Below are 21,063 nucleotides of genomic sequence, written 5' to 3' on the forward strand. Positions count from 1 at the left end.
AAAAAAAAAAAAAAATCTTGTCAGAAACACAAGAAAATACAAAATTTGTTTTTCTTCTAATGGTAGTCAAACATAAATACCTTTTTTTTTTTTACCATTTTTTTTTCATTTCTATTCTTTTCTTCTATTTTCTAGATTCTTTTTTCTTTTTATTTCTTTTCTTTTCTTCTCTTGGCTACCAAACACAGCTCGAAAAGAAAAGAAAAAAGTACAACAAAATAATCTTGCCAAAAACACAAGAAAACAAAATAAAATACAAAAACTTTTCTTTTCTTCTCTTGGCTACCAATCACAGTCAAAGAGAACTTCTTAAACAAAGAAAAAAATTACAAAATTGTATTCTCTTGGCTACCAAAGACAGCCTAAGAGAAGAAATAAGAGAATATTTTATGGAAGACCACTTAGGCAAGAACCCCTTGAGCACTGCGTGTCAAGTCTCTTCTACAGGTAGCCAGCCCGAGCTAACTAGGCCAGGTCTAACTGGACAAGATGGCTAGGCTGGCTGGAAATAAGGCTTGAATAAGACTACAGTCATTGTTGTCTAAGACCAGCACATCCAAATTCATTACAAAGAATCCTTAAGAATGGCTCTTATGTTAATTGTTACAATTATGTTAATTGTGTGTTTGGATTTGTAATGGTTAGATCAAATTACCAAGGCCACAGCATCACGAGCGGCTAATGCAACTATGTCGGCGCATGAGACAACCCCGGGGCACAAGCTCTCCAGTTGTGCTTTGGCATCATCAATCACTTCAAAGCCTCTTAATCCTTGGTTTGGCAATGCACTCCTCTCAGCAGATGTGCCTGTAATCAGGACTGATCCATCGCAGCCCTGTGTGTTTGGTATGTGTTAATTTCTATAACAAATCAAACTCACTCTATCCTCTTAATAATAATACTAGTACTAACAGAGAGGAGAATTAATAACATAACCTGAACAAAACAATCATGAAAATGAAGCCTAAGCAAACCAGCAGCAATGGTAGTATCTCTGTTGAAATGTGTTTGTACAGTAGACCTTACAGTGGCCTCAGCTTTTGGGCATGAAGAAGCATAAAAACCTGTTTTCAAGCCTCCTTGGCCTTTAGCTGAGATACTCATCAAGAAAATCAATACAGCAAGCAAAAACATAGAAGCAGCCATTCTGTTCTAACAACTCTTATGAATTTGGGTTGATACCATAAGACCTATATATAACTAGTCTTTGCTTAGTCTCCATTTCTTTCTCCATTTCATGTTTGGGTCTTGTCACCTTTCCTCCTCCTTGACTTGGTTGAAGCGTGTGGGCCATTACAGGAGAAGCTTTCCTTATTTTTTTTTGACTTCTGAGATTGTCTTATTGTTGGTCTTAAAATTGGGTTTCACAGGGAATTGTGTAATAAAATTCTCAAGAGATTAGTGGGTAGAATCTCCCAATCTTTTTATCCTTTTTAGCTTTACACCTTTATACGCGTAAGAGGTTGCTTTCCCTTTCTTTCAATTCCTTCCTTTGTTAGTTAAATCTTTCCTTTCTGTTTGTTCACATTAGCTTTTGATCAACAAGATCACTCGCTAGGGAGTAGGGACCTTAAAGCTCATGCACATGATGTGGCCATGGACTTGGCTAGTTGAAGTACTTGGAATAAAGCAAACCAAACCCTTTTCTTACACCTTTTTATTTTATTTTATTTATTTATTTTGGCATAGTTTATTTGGGTTTGATCATAAACGGATACAGTGGTGAGCCCAGATTACATGGTCAGGTCAAGACGAGTTCACTATTGGAGTTAACCCCTCAAACGAAGATGATGATAGCTAGGGTTTTACGTGTGTGGACAATGTGAAAGGAAAAGTGTGGAGTGAGAACTGCCATAGCTTTAATTGTCCCAGAAGCCGAATATTCTGCTTCATAGCTTTATAAGCCAGGTACTTGAAATAATTAATTGTTATCACTATTTGCCTTCACAAAAATTAAAATAAAAACTGCATCATTATTATGCCTGACCAGTCTTGTGGGCTCATACTGATACCATAATCGCTTAGATTGGGTCATATCGAGATTGAATTAGAATCATTCAATTTTCATCGAAAACAGTGAAGAGCACCAAACACCCCCGTGAGTGACCCCAAAGAGGTATGAGAAGTTTAATTTGAAACCACACTCTTCGTGAGGCGAAAGACCCTAAAAGGGCATACCCCTCTTCACGAAGAGGCTGCTTCCCAACTTGAACCCACCATCATTAGGCACAATGGAACAACCTTACCATGCAAAAATAAGGTAGATATATGAAGTAAAAGATCTGCCTTCTCCAATGGAAATATGTTTTGCTCCACCTATTATTCAAGTCCTGACATGCAATTTTCATGGTTTAAGAAATTCTCTTTATGCTTGGTATTTCCTCAACTAAAAGAGAAGATTCCCTTTTTGAATTTCAAAATTCACCCCTAGGAATGGTGAAGTTTTCTTTTGCTGCCAAAAAATTAATCTTGTGAAAAACACAAGAAAACAAATGAAAATACAAAAACTTCTCTTCTATAACTAGAAATTCCCAGTCTATCACAGTTGCAGGCCTTGCTGAAGAATAGAGTTGAAAAAGTACAAGAATTTGAAAGTATAATCATCAAAATCCTTAACTATAAAATCTCAGGCTTGATGTCCTTAATAGAAATAAGATCTCCAATTCTCTAAGAAGTCATTTGGATTAATAGAGCCACTTCAAAGGTCATATCTTCTTATATACTGGTTCCTTGGATTAAAACTATCCTCCACTTCTCTGCGCAGTGCTAGTATATTATTATATGACTCTTTGGATTATGCTATCAGTAGGCTAGCCAAGGGGGTTCACAGGATTACTGCCTGGTTAGTCAGTTGTAAGATTGGATTGTTAATAGAAGTAAGCTTTGGACCTTCACCCCAGCATCCATAATGTGGAGTTGTTAACCACTCAAAATAGTTTCGAAAGAGGACCAGATATATATTGGTACTTGGTAACCAACTCCTAATTTTATCCATTGAAATGTGATATCATATCTGAAGTAAGAAACTTTCACAAGTCTTCTGAGCATGCAAAACGCTAGAACCATATAATATATATAAATTCAAGGGGAAGAGAAAATATCATTATTTATCCAAACAGATTCAACCATTTAATATAAAAAAATAATAATTTAGTTGTTGCATATAAAAAAATTTGGTCGCTGTTACCGGAAATTTGGAGACCTAAAAATCCAACCATTTAGTGAAGTATACACAAGTCCTTGGAGAGATAAGACCATCTGGTGTGCACTCAGTTATCCGTGGACAGACTCCACATGGGATTGAAGCCATGGCACCTGTTTTTGAAACCCCTCCCGCTGGGGCTCCTTTAGCTGAGCACTTGTAGCAAACTGTTCCCACTGGTATAGAGGCAAATTCACCCATCGCAGTGCTCCTCAACTCCATGATTTCATTGTCCAGAACCAAAACCCGCAAGATTTCAGCTATTTGCTGAGTGGTGCACTCAACTTTAATGACACCAGATCTACGAATTGACTCTGTTATCCCTTCAGTTGTGACGACCTTCATCTTGGAGACATGCCTCAAGCATAGCTCTTTAAGAAGCTTTATGTAATCAGTGTCTAGGTTCCCTTCCACATACCATGCACCACCAGTGAGTTCCTTAGAGGGTTCAAACTCTACTGCCATATAGTGTTTTTTCCCTTTATTTTGGATGCTCACAACCTCCTTTATCAGCTTCTTTCCTTGAAGGGACTTAAGGGACTTTTTGACAAGCGCGTCTTGAAGTTTTGTTTCTCGTTTCATGTCACCTATCCAGATTCCCATGTCTTGCTTGCTTTTGATCAGGTCATAGAGAACACGTTCCGAATCATTTAGACTTGGAGAGGTAGAATTTGGGTCAGGTCGTCTTCTTTTGAGGGATAAATTGTCAGGTGTACGGCCCATTTCTGTAGAAAACAAAGATGCAAATACATTAATAAGCCATGAAGCAAAAAAGCATGGATCTGTCTTAGATTGGAATCGTTGCAATGTGGAGATGGAAACTCCGGATTTCAATGCGAACATGATACTAATAATGTAAGTAGATAGCTCAGAAGTTCATCTGAAAAGAACAGTTGCTAGTAATTTCAAGAATGTAGCTGTGGCATCAGCATTATCTACCACCAACTAGTGGGCTAGTATATGTGAAAACCTACTGATGCGTACATTTTTATCCACAATTTGACAGCTATAATCATCACTGAAACTGGCAACAGGCCCGACAGAGTTACAATATTGTTAACCATTTTAGACAGCATGTTAAGTAAGAAGTTCGATCATCTAATGGCCCATCGAAAACCCAAAACTGTCATGATATACTTTCGTGGGCATTCTACAATAACACTGAAACCATAATAATAGCATGATAGTTTGGAACTTCAATAAGCAAACTAAAAGGTGGAAAGAAGAATATGTAAATTGAGATTTTCCGTCACAAATTTGTGGAAAACTACCTCATACAGTTTGAGCCAAGTACTGAAAACCCAAGGGAGCATTATGAACATTACCTATTCCACTTGTAGCTGACAACTAGGAACTCTCTCTCTCTCTCTCTCTCTCTCTCTCTAAGAGGGGTGGGGGGGGGGGGGGGGGAAGTCACATATTTCAGCTCAACCAACATTTCACAAAGAACCAATCCTATAAAAGTCAACCCAGAAAGTGGTAAGAAAAATAAAGACACCCAGAAAGACCAGCTGCAATCTACTAAAGAGAGAGCCTAAAGCGAAAATGCAACTACTCTCCAGAGAATACACATTCCAGTTGACTGAGCCTAATTCTAATTGTTTTGTTCCGAAGCAAAGATATCCACAGGGGCCGGTTTGTCCTATTCATTCATGACCAAGAGCTACTGGATTCTCTTTTGGATAGGCCCTGAAAGGATAAGGTTGGAATGCCAACAGACAACTATTAATCTATTATTAACAACTTCTCAAATTTTTTGCTGTACTATTAATTGAGCCGTGCAGATATATGATTCTATCCGCCAAATTGGAATCCACAACCAAATGTGTCTCTATTCCAACCACTGTGTAAGGCCCCCATACAAAGGATAGGCTAAAACCGGTTTGCTTGAGGAGAATCTTTTCTATGATCAGACCTAAATTAATGTCATGCATGAACAGGCTATGTAAAATCCAGTACAGTATCAGTATCAGTAGAATAAGTGATGTGGCATAATCCAGATTATTTTCTACCTATTCTACTTAAGAGTACAGAAATGCGTTCATTTCCTCTGCATCACTGATACTACTAGAGAGAGTAAGGGGCCTAAAGAAGAAGAGAGGATAGAGTATATTAGGAACAAGTAAGTAAATGGGACTGGTCCAGGATGGTGTTACAATTTTATCCATATCTTAATGCCTTCTTAGATTTGAGGCATGTAAATCGAACTATGGCAACTGCAAATTATGAAATTGGGATACGAAAAATATCATAGATCTAACCTTTATTCTCCATCAACGGAAGAAAAGGGAGGAGGAAGTTTTAAGTTCAAGCAGTCATAAAGAAAAACGGAAAAGAAGATTATCAGACCATAAGAGTGAAAGAAACTTGGAGATCAGGAAATTGAAGTATAAAATCCAAAACCTTTCTTTTCGTAAATGTTAACATGGACTCCTTCTGTGATAATGCAGAGGAAGATTCATTTAAAAAGGGCTTTCTTTTGCATTTTAACAATCATTTGATAGTTGATAGGTCCTTCACATGCAAACAATGCACAGAGCTGGGCTATGTTGATTGTGATACTAAAACACCGAAATTAGATGCGCATAGCAATATAGTCAATTTCAAGCTAAGGCACTCTTTATTCGTCTCTCTCCCCTCACCCCCCCCCCCCAAAAAAAAAAAAAAAGAAAAGAAACGAGACTTGGGGGGGGGGGGGAGGGGAGCCATTCTGATGTAGGATGACTAGGCCAATCAGTCTTGTAACCATGTTGACAGGTCTAGTTGGTTGAGTTTCTGCCAACATCTCTTGGACAAAAATTCTACAGAAACTATAGAAATCCTGGAAACTCCAGAAGGAAGGTAAGCCAGAAAGTAAGGCCCCAGTATGAATTTGAACCCTTGGAAAGGATAATTAACGCAGAAGTAGATTGCAAGAAACTACCCCAGCAGTTTATAACCCCAAACAATACAAATAGGAGCAGGAAACAAAGAAATAAGACCATCAAATAAACCAACAATGATACAATACCAATGCATGAGGAAAACCAGCCCAAAACCCAACCCGATAGGAGAGAGTAAGACCTGCTATAGAGCTCGAGAGAGAGAGGTGCGGCCAGGTCTGTAGGAGTCCGATTGAGTTGCATTCTTGGGCGTAGGTAGTCCCTAGGGAGGGTACAAAAACCCCCAAAGTTGAGAGGATTCTGACGGCTGGTTGTGAAGTTACAAGCTTTCTTGATTTTTTGACCTAGGAGAAATAATCACAGGCTTCAGGAGAGAATCAATTTTGGTTGTAACTTGGACAGATCTGAACTTCTGAATACTCACAACAGTCGTATACTTCAACAGTAGTAACTTTAGGATAAAATAGAAAACTTTAGACAAGAAGAAACAAAGGGAAAAGTGGGGGAGGAGCGGCTGTCTCGGCCCGGGCTTCTCACCCACAGCTATCCCGGCTGTTCTAAGAAATTGACTGTAATTATTCTTTATTCAAATATGAAATTATGAATACATAGGCTCCTCTAATTATAGAGGGAAGAAAAAAACAACCAAACTACTACTAGGAGCTAGTTTCCCAATAGGACTAGACACTCCTACTTCAACTAGGAGCTAGTTTCCCAATAGGACTAGACACTCCTACTACAACTAGAAATTCAAAATTGGACTAGGAATAGTAAACTTATGTGGAAAACAAATAGAGTACTAAGACAATTTGGACTTGACATACCACTTACCCAATCGATGGGCCCAATGGCCCACTAATTAATTAAAAACAACTACTAATTATTCCCCTAGCTGATGGGCCCAATTGGCCCTTATTTGTACTTAGCCACTCAGGTGGATTAAGGCTGGACCCTTCTTCCTCTCATATTTCCTTCCATAATGTGCATCTACATCAGCTCCCCCTTTCTTAGAATCATTCAACTCCGATGAATGGGTAAGGGACGTGTAGTGCTCATAGAGGTCCGTGTCAAGGCGTTGAAAGTCATCGGCATGGATCCAAGTATAATCCTCCCATGGTCGACCTTTCCATTTGATGAGGAAGGAGTAGTACCCTTTGCCCCCATGAACTGTGGTGAACTTGTTGTCGAGAACATCTTCGATGACATCATCTTTAGGGTTTGCAAGTTGAGGAAGTTTGAGGGTGTGTTCAGTGTTACCGTCATCAAAATGGTGTCCCAAATTATCGTCAAATCAGCTACATTGAAGACATTGTTGATCTTCAGAGTAGGAGGTAGCTCTAGCATGTAAGCATTAGTGCCAATGCGCTTCAAGACCTTGTAGGGACCCATGTTCTGAGGATGGAGCTTGTGCACTGTACCAGGAGGAAACCTCTCAGGTGGAATTCGAACCATTACCATATCACCAGGCTGAAATTCCACGTAGCGACGATGTCGATTGGCAGTTGCTTGGTATCCTTCATTGCTAACAGCGATGCGACGACAAACATCAGTATGTACCTCCGTGATGTGTTTAAGGAACTCATCGGCTTCCACACTAATACGGGCCTGAGGTGGCAAAGGTACCAAGTCAACTGGTCGCTGAGGTTGCAGTCTAAGGACAATCTCAAATGGTGTACGACCTGTGGTGCGGTTGACAGAACTATTATAGGCGAATTCAAAAATATCCAGTATAGATGGTCAAGTCTTTTCATAGTCTCGGACTAGACATCGGAGTAAGTTGCCAAGATTTCTGTTCACCACTTCGGTCTGTCCATCTGTCTGAGAATAGAATGCAGTGGAGAACTTGAGTTTAATATTTGTTTTCAGTCATAGGGTCTTCCAGAAGTAGCTCATAAACTTGACATCCCTATCTGAAACAATTGTCTGTGGTAGACCATGTATGCGCACTATCTCTTTGAAAAAGAGTTTGGCTAAGTAACTTGCATCAAGAGTCTTCTTACACGGGATAAAATGTGCCATCTTGGAGAAACGATCTACTACCACAAATATGGAATCGTACCTTTCCCGTGTAGGTGGTAAGCTTAGGACAAAGTCCATGCTTATCTCTTGCCAAGGTGCATGTGGAACGGACAGCAGTGTGTACAATCCTGTATTCTTCTTTTCTCCTTTGGCAAGTTGACAAGTGCAGCATCTCTGTATCACATGTTGCACATCCTTTAAGAGTTGAGGCCAAAGGTATAAGTCTTTCACAATGGAGTATATTTTGTCCTTGCCATAGTGTCCACCCATTCCTCCTCCATATAGCTCTCGAATCAAGTGATGTCTCAAAGAGGTGTTTGGGATGCAGAGGCGAGTGCCTTTGAAAAGTTACCCATCATGTATAGAAAATTTGTCATCCCGTCCTCCTCCTTGTAGGTTGTCGAGTACTTCTGAAAAATCAGCATCACTAATGTACTCCTCTTTGATGTGTTCCACTCTTGCACTTTGTACTGTGAAGGTGTTCATCATCATCACCTTGTAATGCCTCCAATGTTTGAGGATTTGAACAATGGCATAGAGTTCTAAATCATAGGTAGAATACCTTCTTTTTGCATTATTCAACTTTTCACTGTAGAAGGCAATCAGATGGCCCTCTTGCATAAGCACTCCTCCTATCCAAACATGGGATGCATCAGTAGCCACTTCAAACATAAGATCAAAATTCGGTAGTCTAAGCACTGGTGCTTCTGTCATCTTTTGTTTGATCAAATTGAAAGCTTTAGTGGCTGCCAGAGTCCATTGAAACGGGACTTTTCCCCCTTTTGTGCATTCTATAATTGGGGCTACAATGGCGCTGAAATTCAGGATGAATCGTCGGTAAAATGAAGCAAGACCGTGAGAGATACGAACCTCGGTCAAGGTCTTTAGAATAGGCCAATCAACGACTCTTTTTACCTTCTCCAGATCAACTTCTATGCCTTGTGAAGACACAATAAAACCAAGGAAGATGACCTTGGGCAGTATAAAAGAACATTTCTTCAAGTTGATGTACAACTTTTCTGCCCGTAGTACTCTCATGACACGTCTCAGATGCTCCAAGTGTTTATTTTGTGCTTTGCTGTATATTAGTATATCATCAAAGTACACTACGAGAAATTTGCCGATGAAGGGTAGTAGTACATGTGTCATCACCCTCATGAAAGTGCTAGGTGCATTGGTGAGGCCAAAGGGCATAACTTTCCACTCATACAAGCCATCTTTTGTTTTGAAGGCTGTTTTCCATTCATGCCCTGGACGGATTCGAATTTGATGGTAGCCACTCCATAGATCAATCTTTGAAAAGATGGAGACTCCTGTCAACATGCTAATCATATCATCCAAACGAGGAATAGGAAATCTGTACTTTACCGTGATTTTGTTAATTGCCCGGCTGTCAATGCACATACGCCATGATTCGTTCTTTGGTGTCAATAGGGCTGGTACTGCATATGGACTCATGCTCTCAACCAAGAACCCTTTCTTTAATAAATCCACTTGTCTCTTGAGCTTGGCATGCTCTGTAGGACTGAGACGGTAAGTGGGCAGATTAGGGAGTACTGACCCAGGCACAAGGTTAATGGCATGCTGAATATCCCTCATTGGTGGTAGTTTATCAGGCAATTCCTCTGGCACCAAACCTGAAAAATCAGTAAGTAATTGTTTGATTTGTGGGGGATGTTTTACCTCTATCACTGGTTCAGCAGCCTTGGTAACAAGAGCTATGATTAGGCCGGTTTCTTCACTAATGGTCAGGAATTCTCTATGGGGCAGCATGCATAGCTTGTTGTCCACAGTGTTCTTCTTGCTGAAATTTTCTTTGCATAGTTGCTTCTTTTGCTCAGTGGTTGTTTTGGCAGAGGTCTTAGCAACATTCTTTAAGACATGTTGTCTCCTTAGTTGGGCAGCCCTTAACTTGTCTTTTACTTGAGGTATGTTGAGTGGGTTTAGAATGAATGGTTTGCCTTCGTGATCGAAGATGCATTGGTTCTTAGTACCTCCCACTAGCACATTGTTGTCATATAACCAAGGCCTTCCAAGTAGTACATTAGTGAGGACCATGGGGATGACATCACACCATACACTTTCTTCATAATCTGAGACCTTCAATGGGACTGAACACCGTTGAGTTACAACCATGGTGTTGTTGTCTAGAAAAGATACCTTGTATGGCTGTGAATGGGATTTAGTCTTAAGCTTTCCGTCAATGACAAAGGCCTGAGATACTACATTCATACAACTTCCACTGTCCATAATCACCTGAGTTTTGTGAGGTCCACTAGACATTAAGGTGTAAAAGATATTGTGCCTCCTCCAGTCTTCACCCTTAGTTTCAGACACTAGGATTCTTGCAACCACATTGACCTAAGCATGAGGATCATCATTCTCTGATGCAAGCTCATCTTCCAATTCATCCTCCTCTCCTTCAACTGCAACATTAACAGTCCAATCATCATCCTGAGGTTCGTGGATTTGTAAATCCGGATTGGATTCAATGGCACTGATGACAGAGTTGGGTCGTCCCCGTTTAGGGCAGAATTTTGCCGTATCCAGTCTTTCCACAACTGTAGCATGACACAGATCCACTCCGCCTTCCCATTGGAGCCTTCCCTTATCCTGTGTATCTTGTGTAACTCAGGTAGGAAATCTAGTGGGTTTGGTTGGTACATAAGGCTTTTTGTTGTCAGTTGGCTGGATGTACCTTCTGGAGGTTGTTTTGATCAGATCCTCTGCTTTTAGTGATTTGTCAAAACAAGTACTTAAGGAGGATATCTCGATCACACCAAGCTTCTCACGAATATCATACCTTAACCCCAGTTTGAAACAGGATATGAGCAGTTCTTCATCTTCTTTATGGACACCTATTCTTGAAAGCAGTTCATTAAAACGATTAATATAATCTCCTACAGTCATAGTACCTTGCCTGAGAGTATTCAGCATGTCGTAGAGCCGACGTCGGTAGGTGGGTGGTAAGAATCTATCGTAAAGGATAAATTTCAAGTCTTCCCAATTGTGAGACATCTGATGACTGCGGATCAGCCTATTCTCTTCATTCCTCCACCAGTTAACTTAGTGACAACTAATTGGACTTTCCTTTCATCAGGCATACAGTACCACCGAAAGTAGTCATCAAAGGAAGTTACCTAGCCCTGGTAGTAGAGGGGATCGTGCCTCCTATTGTACTCTTTCAATTCTAACTTGACCTTGTACGTATCGTCAGACTGATAAAGCTGATTGTCATACTCATCATACTCATCATTCTGAACTGGGGCATTCCTTCTAGATTGCATAGTGACTCTTTTGGGAACATTACCAATGCAATTAACAACAGGTTGAACATTAGTTTGGGCAACAGTTGGTTGGGTGTTGAGTGGGCAGCAGTACTCTCTTTTAGGTCAGCCTACTGTTGGTCATGTCCATCCAACCTCATAGACAAGGCTTGGATTGCTTTCATCACATCTTGAAGGGTGGGTTGGGGTTCTTCTGTCTGAGGCATATCTCTGATATCACTTAATGCAGGAGTAGAATACAAGAAACTACCCCAGCAGTTTAACCCCAAACAATACAAATAGGAGCAGGAAACAAAGAAATAAGACCATCAAATAAACCTCCAAGGATACAATACCAATGCAGGAGCAAAACCAGCCCAAAACCCAACCCGATAGAAGAGAGAAAGACCTGCTATAGAGCTGAAGAGAGAGAGAGAGGTGCGGCTAGGTCTGTAGGAGTCTGATTGAGCTGCACTCTTGGGCGTAGGTAATCCCTAGGGAGGGTACAAAAACCCCCAAAGTTGATAGGATTCTGACGGCTGGTTGTGAAGTTATAAGCTTTCTTGATTTTCTGACCTAGGAGGAATAATCGCAGGCTTCAGGAGAGAGAATCAATTCTGGTTGTAACTTGGACAGATCTGAACTTCTGAATACTCACAACAGTCGTATACTTCAACAACAGTAACTTTAGGATAAAATAGAAAGCTTACGACAAGAAGAAACAAAGGGAAAAGTGGGGGAGGAGCGGCTGTCTCGGCCTGGGCTTCTCACCCACAGTTATCCCGGCTGTTCTAAACAATTAACTGCAATTATTTTTTATTCAAATATGAAATTATGAGTACATAGGCTCCTCTATTTATAGAGGGCAGAAAAAGCAATCAAACTACTACTAGGAGCTAGTTTCCCAATAGGACTAGACACTCCTACTTCAACTAGGAGCTAGTTTCCCAATAGGACTAGACACTCCTACTACAACTAGGAATTCAAAATTAGACAAGGAATAATAAACCTATGTGGAAAACAAATAGAGTCCTAAGACAATTTGGACTCGACATACCACTTACTCAATCGATGGGCCCAATGGCCCACTAATTAATTAAAAACAACTACTAATTATTCCCCTAGCCGATGAGCCCAATTGACCCTTATTTGTACTTAGCCACTTAGATGGACCAAGTAGGGGTTCGGCTGGCTTCTTGGCTGGACCCTAGCCACTCAGGTGGACTAAGGCTGGACCCTTCTTCCTCTCATATTTCCTTCCATAATGTGCATCTACATCAATGATTGTTTATTCGTGCTTAGAAAAGAAGGATGCTAATTAGGCTGGATTTCTCCAATAAATAGGAGGTTTGCAGAGGGCTCCAGCTAGCATAGATGTGTATTTAATTTTAACCAAGCCATGGGTGTGGGTGAGTGAAAGGATTACGTTGTAAATGCAGAAAAGATAGGGTGTACAAGAACTAGATAGCAAAAACAATACAGCTTAGAAGTACTGTTATCACATGATCGATGTCTTTTGACCTGTGCAGTCAGTAGTAGCGATCGGTGACCTAAATAAGAAACTTGTCCTTCCCAGAGTGACCTCCCAGACCTCGCCATGTAACTTCCGAGTAAGATGGTGACGTAGAGATGAGTGAGGGATACATAACCGTGTCTCCAAGAATAAATACCATCATGAATGGAGTATTTCGCATGTTGTCCGCTCTACTATAACTCTTGATGAATCCAGGAAAAATATTTACCAACTGCATTTTCCCCCCTTGTCTAATCAATATTAACTGCATGTGCAGAGAATAAGGGTTAATATTTTGCGACTCAGTGCATCAGCAACAATATTCTCTTTGTCACCCTTGTACTTCAACCAAAAGGGAATTCTTGTAGAAAAGTCACTCGCTTGGCATGTGGGTTGCTAACCGACTTTAGAGAGTTAAGGTGCTCAAGCACCTCATGATCAATACATAAGATAAAAACTGTTTATCGATAAGAGAGTGTCTCCAGAGGCATAACACTTGAACTACAACGTAGAGATCTATATTATAAGTAGAGTTGCGTCACTTAGCATCATTAAGTTTCTCTCTATAGCAAGAGATAGGATGACCAATTTGCATAAGGATTCCTCCCAAACCAACGTGTGAAGCATTTGTAGCAAACACTCGCTCAAAGTCTGGTAATTGTAGAATGGGTGCCACTGTCATCTTCTTCTTGATAAGAATAGAAGCCTTGCCATTGTTGTCCATTCAAATTTGCCTTTGTCCTACTTCAGGCATTCAGTGATTGGTGTCATAATTGCGCTAAAATTGTGAATAAATCTCCGGTATAAAGATGCCGAGCCAGGGAAACTTCTAAAATGGTCTTTGGTGCTGGATAGTCTAGAATGCCCTTGATTTTATCAGGATAAGCTTCCTTTTGGAGAGACTATATATACAAGGAATACCACCTTGGGTATCATAAAGGAACAATTCTTGAGATTAATACAGATTTTTCATTGTGTAGTACTCTCAACGCTTGTCTTAAGTGATCAATATGGTCATCTAGATTCTTGTTGTAAATCAAAATATTGTTTAAACAAACAACCAAAAAGCGACTAATAGAAGGACGAATTACCTAAGTCATAATCCTCATGAAAGGGCTAGGTGCATTCATTGAACTAAAAGGAATGACTTTCCACTCAAACAGTCCATCCTCGGTCTTAAAGGCAGTCTTCCATTTGTCTCCTAGCCGAATACAAATTGGATGATAACCGTACCTAAAGTCCAATTGTTAGCTACGGACTACATAACTAACACATCATCAAACCATGGAATGGTAATCTGTACTTGACTACACACATATGCTGCAGGCCATCTTTCTTAGGTGTAAGCAACGCTGGTACCGGGCACGAGCTTAAGCTTTCTTGAATGAACCCTTTTCACAGCAACTCATCTACTCAATGTTTTAATTCGTCATGCTCCATAGGACTAAGAAAGTAAGCTTCTAAATTTGGTAACACTGAGTCAAGTACCAAGTCAATAGCATGTTGTATGTCACGTATGGGTGGCCATTCATTTGGTAGCTTTTTAGGCACTAAGTCTGCAAATTCGGAGATCAGGTCTTTAATTGGCTAGAAAAGCTTGACCTCTGCTTGAGGGGTCACTTCTCTAGTAACAAGAGCCATAATAGGTCACGAATCCTGACTAAACTTAATAAACTCCTTCTTTGTGATAGTCAACACCTTCTTTCCAATATCACATCACACCACACCACACCACACTTCTTCCTCATAATGATGGAGTTTTAAAGGCACTGAACACCTTTGATTTACCTTCTCTACAAAAGCTTTAGAAGTCACATTTACACAACTGCCACTTCCTACAATCACTTGCACTGGTTTATTTCCCAATTGCATACAAGTATAAATGATAAAATGACATTGCCAATCCTCTCCCTTGGTTTCAGCCACTAGAATGCAACTAACCACATGAACACCATATGCTTCTTCATCACTCGCATCATCATTATCATTAGCATCACCAGCATTTTCTTCATCATCAAGTGGATAGGGAAACAAAGTCTTCGTCATCAGCGTCTTCTTCCACATTAGTAATTGCATTAACTTTCTGGAGAAGTGGACAGACTTTTGCGACATGTCATATTCCTGACAGTGATAACACATTGTCTTGCTACTGCTAGTCATAGTAGGACTGATATCAAAACGTGTAGGAGCTATCGCATGTGTAGAACTTGTATTTGTGGATCTAAGTGTTGAAAATTTCTCTGGTTATTCCTAGCTTGAAACCCATATCTCCTCATAGAGGATGCTAGTAATTCTTCTGAAGACTGTGAACATCTGTGATGCCAATTGCTTTATTGATATCAGGCTTCAAGCCCAATCTAAACTAGGCTAGTAGTTGTATATCATTTTCTTCAATGCCAGTATGAGCAGAAGGAGAATCAAACTTCTTCATATATTTAGCTACTGAAGTGATGGAGGGCCGGTAGGAGTAGGGAAGAAATCCCTGAGAGGGGTCTCAGAGTTGCAAGGGAGAGGGAGAAATCGCACTAAGAAATGGGGGGAAAGAATCACACACACGCCCGCAGGCTCTCAAACACTTTACTCAATTCATATTTTCTATTCTCTATCTAATACTTAGGTTACATGCATTTATATAATAAACTCAAATTAAAACTTGCCTAATAAAAATCTAAGACCGAAATAGCAATTTCTAATTTGCTTCCTAAATTCTAACTAATGAAATTAGAAACAAAATAAAATTTAAATTGGTCACTCCCTAATTGACTAAGAACTACCTAAAAATAAAAGATTACATATCTTCCCAAATTAAATAACTAAATACTTCCTAAATAAAGTAACTCCTAAAATATCCTACTGATTTCAAAAGTCAAATCGGACCTGACTCGTCTCGGTCGAGATTGCCCGATGGTCAACCCAGTTCAGCCTCGATTATGCATCATGAAGAAGTTCCTTAACGAAGAGAATTCAATTGATCTTGCAATCGAGCTCTGAATGTCTATGGTAAGTACTTTTTACTTCGGTTCTTCCTTCATTCCCTCCCATGCAGTGGGTGCTCTGCCACAACTCTCAAGCTTCCTTTCATAAGTTCTCCATCATTCACATGATGCGCCAATCAATTTTGTTTGAGCCAATTTCAGTTTCCTTGTTTCAGAGAGTTTGAACCAATCAAAATAATCATCTAAGCTCACCAACCAGTAATAGAATACCTGTGGGTCATGCCCCGTGCTATACTTGATGTAGATCGATTCCATAGACTTCAATACAACCGCAGGAATCAGTCTAGGGGTGGTCCATCACCCAAAATTGTCGACCACCCAACAGGCCAGGGCCAACCAGCTATGCTGGGCCAGCCCATTATCGGATGGAAGTTTCTGGGTCTTCCAAACCCAGATCGTGGGGGCTATTCTGCCTTGTACAGCAAGCCAAATCCACGGCTTGATTTTGGCTTCTAGAAGATGCTTTGTTTCCTTTTCGTAATTCAGTAGATTGTTTCCTTTTTGTTTACTTAGTCTGGCACAAGTAAACTCTAGTTATTGGTTTGTTAAGTCTCAATTGTTCTAGAGACTTTCTAGTTTTCGGTTCTACCCTTGCGCCTATATAATGTAACAGACCCAAGAGGTCTCCCCACGATTTAATGATGTCGTATACAATCTTGCTATCTGTGAAGAGAGAGTCCTTGTGGATGCGATGCTTAAGCTGAAATAGGCACATATCCCCATCCCCTTCTATTCCATCAACCCCTCGTCTGCTCCCATCCTTAGTTGTTTATGTTCTGGCTATATCTGAGGCTAGCCGAGGCCTATTGGAGCTTCCCATTGGAGTCACAAGTTTTTGCTGCCTTGTTTTCTGACCGAAGGAGGAAATCTCCCACCTGCGATATCGGGAGAATTCCAGCAGCAAGTTGAAGGCCCCAGACCTCCCTGCCTGCTGACCCTTTGAAGCCCGTCTTTTGGGAATCAGTTAGCCTCCCCAGAGGCTCCACTCGAGCTGCAGTACTGCCTCAGCAGAGGTCTATTTACCTGAGATCTGGAAAACACCCAATTCTTGACCTAATTCAAGAATTGATCCAGTTCTTGTTTCAGCCATCAAATCAATCTGAGATTTTGGGATCTGAAACCTGTTTTGGGGATGTATTTGAGATCTATTTGGAGTTAGGGTTTTGTGACCTAGCTTTACACTTAAAAGAGAAGAAAAAAAAAAAAACAACTTAAACTCAAGACAAAGTGAATCCAGGCCTTTAAAACAGAACTGGGCCATGTTAGGCCTGATCTTTCTTGGACTTCCTACGCTGGTAAGTCTTTAATTCTGCATCAGGCAGGGCAGGAGGAGAGGGTGGAAGTTCTCTGTTTTTATTCGTGCATGTTTTGGTCAATACTACTATTAATATATATTCTTCCTCATATTTGCTGATAAATTATGATTCTGTACTTCTTCAGATGGTTTCATCGGTTTAATTGAGATGTTTTGTTAAAATTTACACATTTTTTATGATTTATGATTTTTTCATATATCATTTGGAATTCCTGTTGCTCAATGAGAACTGGGTGACGAAGGATTAAATCATTTCCATCTCTTGCACTTTGCTTTATCAATTATCAGGTGCTTTGACCTTATTAAGTGATTACTGTAAGTAGAATATCTCCCCCCACCCTCTCTGACTCTGGTAATTTTTCTTTTACAGACAAGCAGATAAGTCATCAGATTCAACTTTTCGATTTATCTGAAGAAGAGCTCGAGGAACTCCTACATCTGCTAGGCATGACAGCAGGTAAGACAGATACTTTTGGATTCCTCTTTTTCATATATTTTCTGTTGTCAATTTCCATGTTTACTGGTTTGTAGCACTTAATAGGCAGTATGTAGCAATATTTCTGCAGTCTAACCCAAGACTAGCAACTAAGTAACTAGGATTTTGATTTTTCATTGATGGAAGAGCAAAATTCCAGACTGTACAGGTTGGTCCGTTTCCAATGAGAACTTCCAGTTCTGCATCAAAAGCATAGTTTGTGCTATAAATATTTTTCTAACCTTTCCTATGAAATTTAAAGAAAGCATAGGGTTGTGAGCCCATTTAACTTGTTAAATAGACTTGTGATTATACGATAAAGTAGTTATGCCAACTATGGATCTAAGTCAAGATGATCTTCTATCACAAGTGTTCATTGATTATTTAATGTTTTCTTGACTTCATGTGGAGTTGCCCTTGCTTGCAGCAATTCTAAGTATAACATAAAGACAAGCTACCTAGCTTCATTTTGGTAAGAGATAGAGCACTGTCTGTTTGATTCATTGTCCCATGTTACAATCGATCCACATCTAAATTGTCAGAGTTTTTGATTCAAACAATCAACAATAATCAATTAGAAACCATAAAGAGAAAGACAGCACACCAATTTGAGGGATTGCTCAGTGGGGACGTCATTTGAATTTGAACTTTTCGTTGGCTGATGAGCACCTAATTGCCAAATTAGACCATAGGTTGACTATGTGGATAGGGAGTCTAACTCCTTTACCGTTTTATAGCCCTTGATGGTGAGGGGTATATAAGTCTTGACTGGTGCATATCTCTCCAGTTTTTGAAATATGTATCGGAGAACCATCATCCACATGTGTTAAAGTGAGAGACTAAGGAGAGATATATTCTAGCAGTTCAGGTGTTATTCAAGTGTGTTCGTCAAGCATCGTCAAAGTAATGTAGGAATGGATTTGACAACCAAACCAGTCCCAAAACTGCAGGAACTTTTAGACTAGAGAACAACCAAAACCACCCAATAGTAAACAGCAACAATAGTCTAACTTAAACCAGTCAACAGTCCTGATTGTTTTGACAGCAGTAGAACCTTGAAAACAAACTTGAAAGAAATAAGAAAGCTTGAAGAAAACCTCCTGGACTTCACGCCGCAAGGTGTCGCTTGGATCAAACACCAAACCCTTCTTCTTTGATCAAACACAAAGAACCCTCATAGAGGAGAAACGCAGTAGCATCTTTTTTTGTTCATCAAATCATCTCTCTATGATGAGAGTTCTCCTTTATTTATAATAATGATGGGATTACAAGAAAATAGAAACTAACTTTAATTTCCAAAAACTGAAATAGGAAGCAAAAACCTGGAAAAGTCGAGCCATGAACAGTATGGGATAGAACCCCTAGTTTAGACCCATAAAAGTAGTCCAATACACTCAAATGGAGGTAAGTTCCTATTAAAACAAGCATATTTTGGTAATTAATCCATCAAAGGGATCAAGAGGTGAGATATTACAACAAAGGAGAAGAAATGCCATTACTTTCTCTTTTTTTGGTAGAAACTAGAAAGGAAAGAAATGCCATTACAAGGAAGCAAAAACCTGGAAAAGTCAGCCATGAACAGTATGGGATAGAACTTGGGACCAAATGGAGATAAGTGTCCATTGATTTATTTTCCAGATAAAAATGTTTAAAATCCATCACCTTTGACACAGTTGAAGAATGACTGAATTATATGGAAGAAAAGCGTAGATTGGGAAACAGAAATTCAAAAGTCAATTTTTATAGTTATTTTTATTTTTTTTTTCCTTTTGTTGATGGGGTGGGTGTAATCTTGGATGTCTCCTATCCTCTTCTTAGGATGCAGTAACGTATTTATTTTACTACATTAGTCATCATCCTTAATTTTATCCTTAGTTCCTAACATAATTTGGATAATTGAAGAATTTAACTTTTTTTAATCCTACCATCATCCATTTTCTTCCACAATGGCACCAGTAAAGAAACTCAATTGCTCATTTTCTGCGTGCCTAAAATAGCATTTAAACCTTGTCATAGTTTGACTCATAAAAACCATATAGAAAAAGAAATTTGATATCGCAACCACTACACATTTATAAACTCATATCATCCAAGCGACCTAATAAGATGACACAGTTTAAGAGCATTAACTAATTAAATAATAAAATCAGGGGTGTCATGAAGTATTATGTATTTCACATTTTATCAAGCAGTTGGTATTCAAGAAGTTAATGCAATAGTGGTCACTGAACTACAACGTTGACGTTGGGAAGAAAAAAAAATCATATTGCACTCCAGATAACTCTCTTTAAATATACCAAAACACTAATCCACCATACCATCAAGTCATTACAAAACGATAATATCTTGCAAAAATTAAACCAGAAACCTAAATAATCCGGTGAGAGGCTAGATTTCATCCATTCACTACTCAATAAAAGAGAACAAAAGTCTAACAAAGCTTAGCGTACCTCCCAACAGTATGAGAAAGAAAACGAGGTTGAGAGATAATCCGGTGAGGATGACGAAGAGCAGCGGTGCCTCGGTCAGCAAGTTGTTCCCTGCAAGATTAAAGTGTTTATCATTAGAGAAAGGGAGAATGCACAGACACGGAGAGAGAAAGGAGCTATTTTCAGATTGATTCATTTTCCAAACCATTGCAGCAACTAGAACTCAGAAGATCTCCATTCTGTGTTGTGAAACGTCAAGTCTAACCCTAACTAAATGGTCTTGAGACTCACTCTTGATCGGCGAAAGACAGAATTCAGCGATTGTACATTTATACAAAATAGAGAGAGAGAGAGAGAGAGAGAGAGAGAGAGAGAGAATGAAGAACCACCAATTCTTCGATATGTACCATGTAATATGTAGTTCAGTTCAAGGTTTCCACCTTCCACCTTCCACCAGCCACCAGCCACCAGCCACCAGCCACCCAACTCTTCACGTCTAACCTTTGAGAAGCCCTTCTACCGAAAAAAAGAAGCCCAAGCGGACACATGGATTGTTACACGGAAGAAAAATGGCGGAGACCGGCGGAGAAGCTTTAAACTTCCGACACGCGGCATTAATCAATCCAACGGTAAGCGCTGAAGAGAGGATTTGGGTCGGGTCAAAACTTCTACTCCCTTTCAAACCCAGTAAATAATCCGACTGCTGCGATTGCGAATGCACGGGGCCTTGGGTGACTACCCTGGAGCCTGGACTCGGTGGGTTGTAAGGACGTGTCCCCGGGATCGGTTTGGGTATGGTGGTTGGGGTGTAACTTGTAAGGTGACCAAGGTGACACCAGTATTTATTCTCTCTTTCTCAGGTGCGAGCACCATGATTTTGGGAATTGAATGGGATCAGTTGTATCGGCTTTGATAGATCCTAATTCGCAGCCAATATCATATCGGTAGATCAATATGGACAAAGAG

The 21,063-nt window shown here is 39.9% G+C and overlaps 3 protein-coding genes across 4 annotated transcripts in view; all 3 read right to left on the reverse strand.

Moving 5' to 3' along the window:
• LOC122069441 (peroxidase 25) overlaps window positions 1-1,208 on the reverse strand; it is a 2,354-nt gene extending 1,146 nt beyond the window's left edge. Inside the window, exons 1-2 of the mRNA XM_042633453.1 lie at window positions 937-1,208; window positions 656-835 (exon numbers count right to left, since the gene is read on the reverse strand). Of these exons, the coding sequence (XP_042489387.1) occupies window positions 656-835; window positions 937-1,146 (390 nt within the window). The 5' untranslated portion in view covers window positions 1,147-1,208. The remainder of the gene's footprint in view (window positions 1-655; window positions 836-936) is intronic.
• Window positions 1,209-3,041: 1,833 nt separating this feature from the next.
• On the reverse strand, window positions 3,042-20,817 carry LOC122069442 (DNA-directed RNA polymerase III subunit rpc6-like). 2 transcript variants are annotated; one of them, XM_042633455.1, is made up of 3 exons: window positions 20,505-20,817; window positions 20,119-20,208; window positions 3,042-3,927 (listed from the first exon to the last, which is right to left on the reverse strand). In XM_042633455.1, the coding sequence occupies exon 3, from the start codon at window positions 3,923-3,925 to the stop codon at window positions 3,203-3,205; it is 723 nt and encodes a 240-aa protein (XP_042489389.1). In that variant the 5' UTR covers window positions 3,926-3,927; window positions 20,119-20,208; window positions 20,505-20,817; the 3' UTR covers window positions 3,042-3,202. The 2 variants fall into 2 exon arrangements, with proteins under 2 accessions (XP_042489389.1, XP_042489390.1); XM_042633456.1 differs by lacking the exon at window positions 20,505-20,817 and adding an exon at window positions 20,303-20,460.
• On the reverse strand, window positions 7,102-10,353 carry LOC122069444. Its single transcript, XM_042633460.1, has 4 exons — window positions 9,019-10,353; window positions 8,144-8,277; window positions 7,503-7,783; window positions 7,102-7,379 (listed from the first exon to the last, which is right to left on the reverse strand). The coding sequence occupies exons 1-4, from the start codon at window positions 10,351-10,353 to the stop codon at window positions 7,102-7,104; spliced, it is 2,028 nt and encodes a 675-aa protein (XP_042489394.1).
• Window positions 20,818-21,063: the final 246 nt, after the last annotated feature.

This window comes from Macadamia integrifolia, unplaced genomic scaffold (assembly GCF_013358625.1).
Source record: "Macadamia integrifolia cultivar HAES 741 unplaced genomic scaffold, SCU_Mint_v3 scaffold621, whole genome shotgun sequence".
NCBI lineage: Eukaryota > Viridiplantae > Streptophyta > Magnoliopsida > Proteales > Proteaceae > Macadamia > Macadamia integrifolia.

Bases quoted from the DNA above. Each gene is read 5' to 3' on its own strand.
- LOC122069442 (XM_042633455.1), bottom strand. From the start codon at position 3,925: ATGGGCCGTACACCTGACAATTTATCCCTCAAAAGAAGACGACCTGAC.
- LOC122069444 (XM_042633460.1), bottom strand. From the start codon at position 10,353: ATGGACAGTGGAAGTTGTATGAATGTAGTATCTCAGGCCTTTGTCATT. The intron at 8,278-9,018 runs GTAAAAAGAGTC...CATGTGATACAG, and splicing joins TAGAAGTTGATCTGGAGAAG to AGATGCTGCACTTGTCAACT. The intron at 7,380-7,502 runs GTACAGTGCACA...TCTTCAATGTAG, and splicing joins ACCTGAGAGGTTTCCTCCTG to CTGATTTGACGATAATTTGG.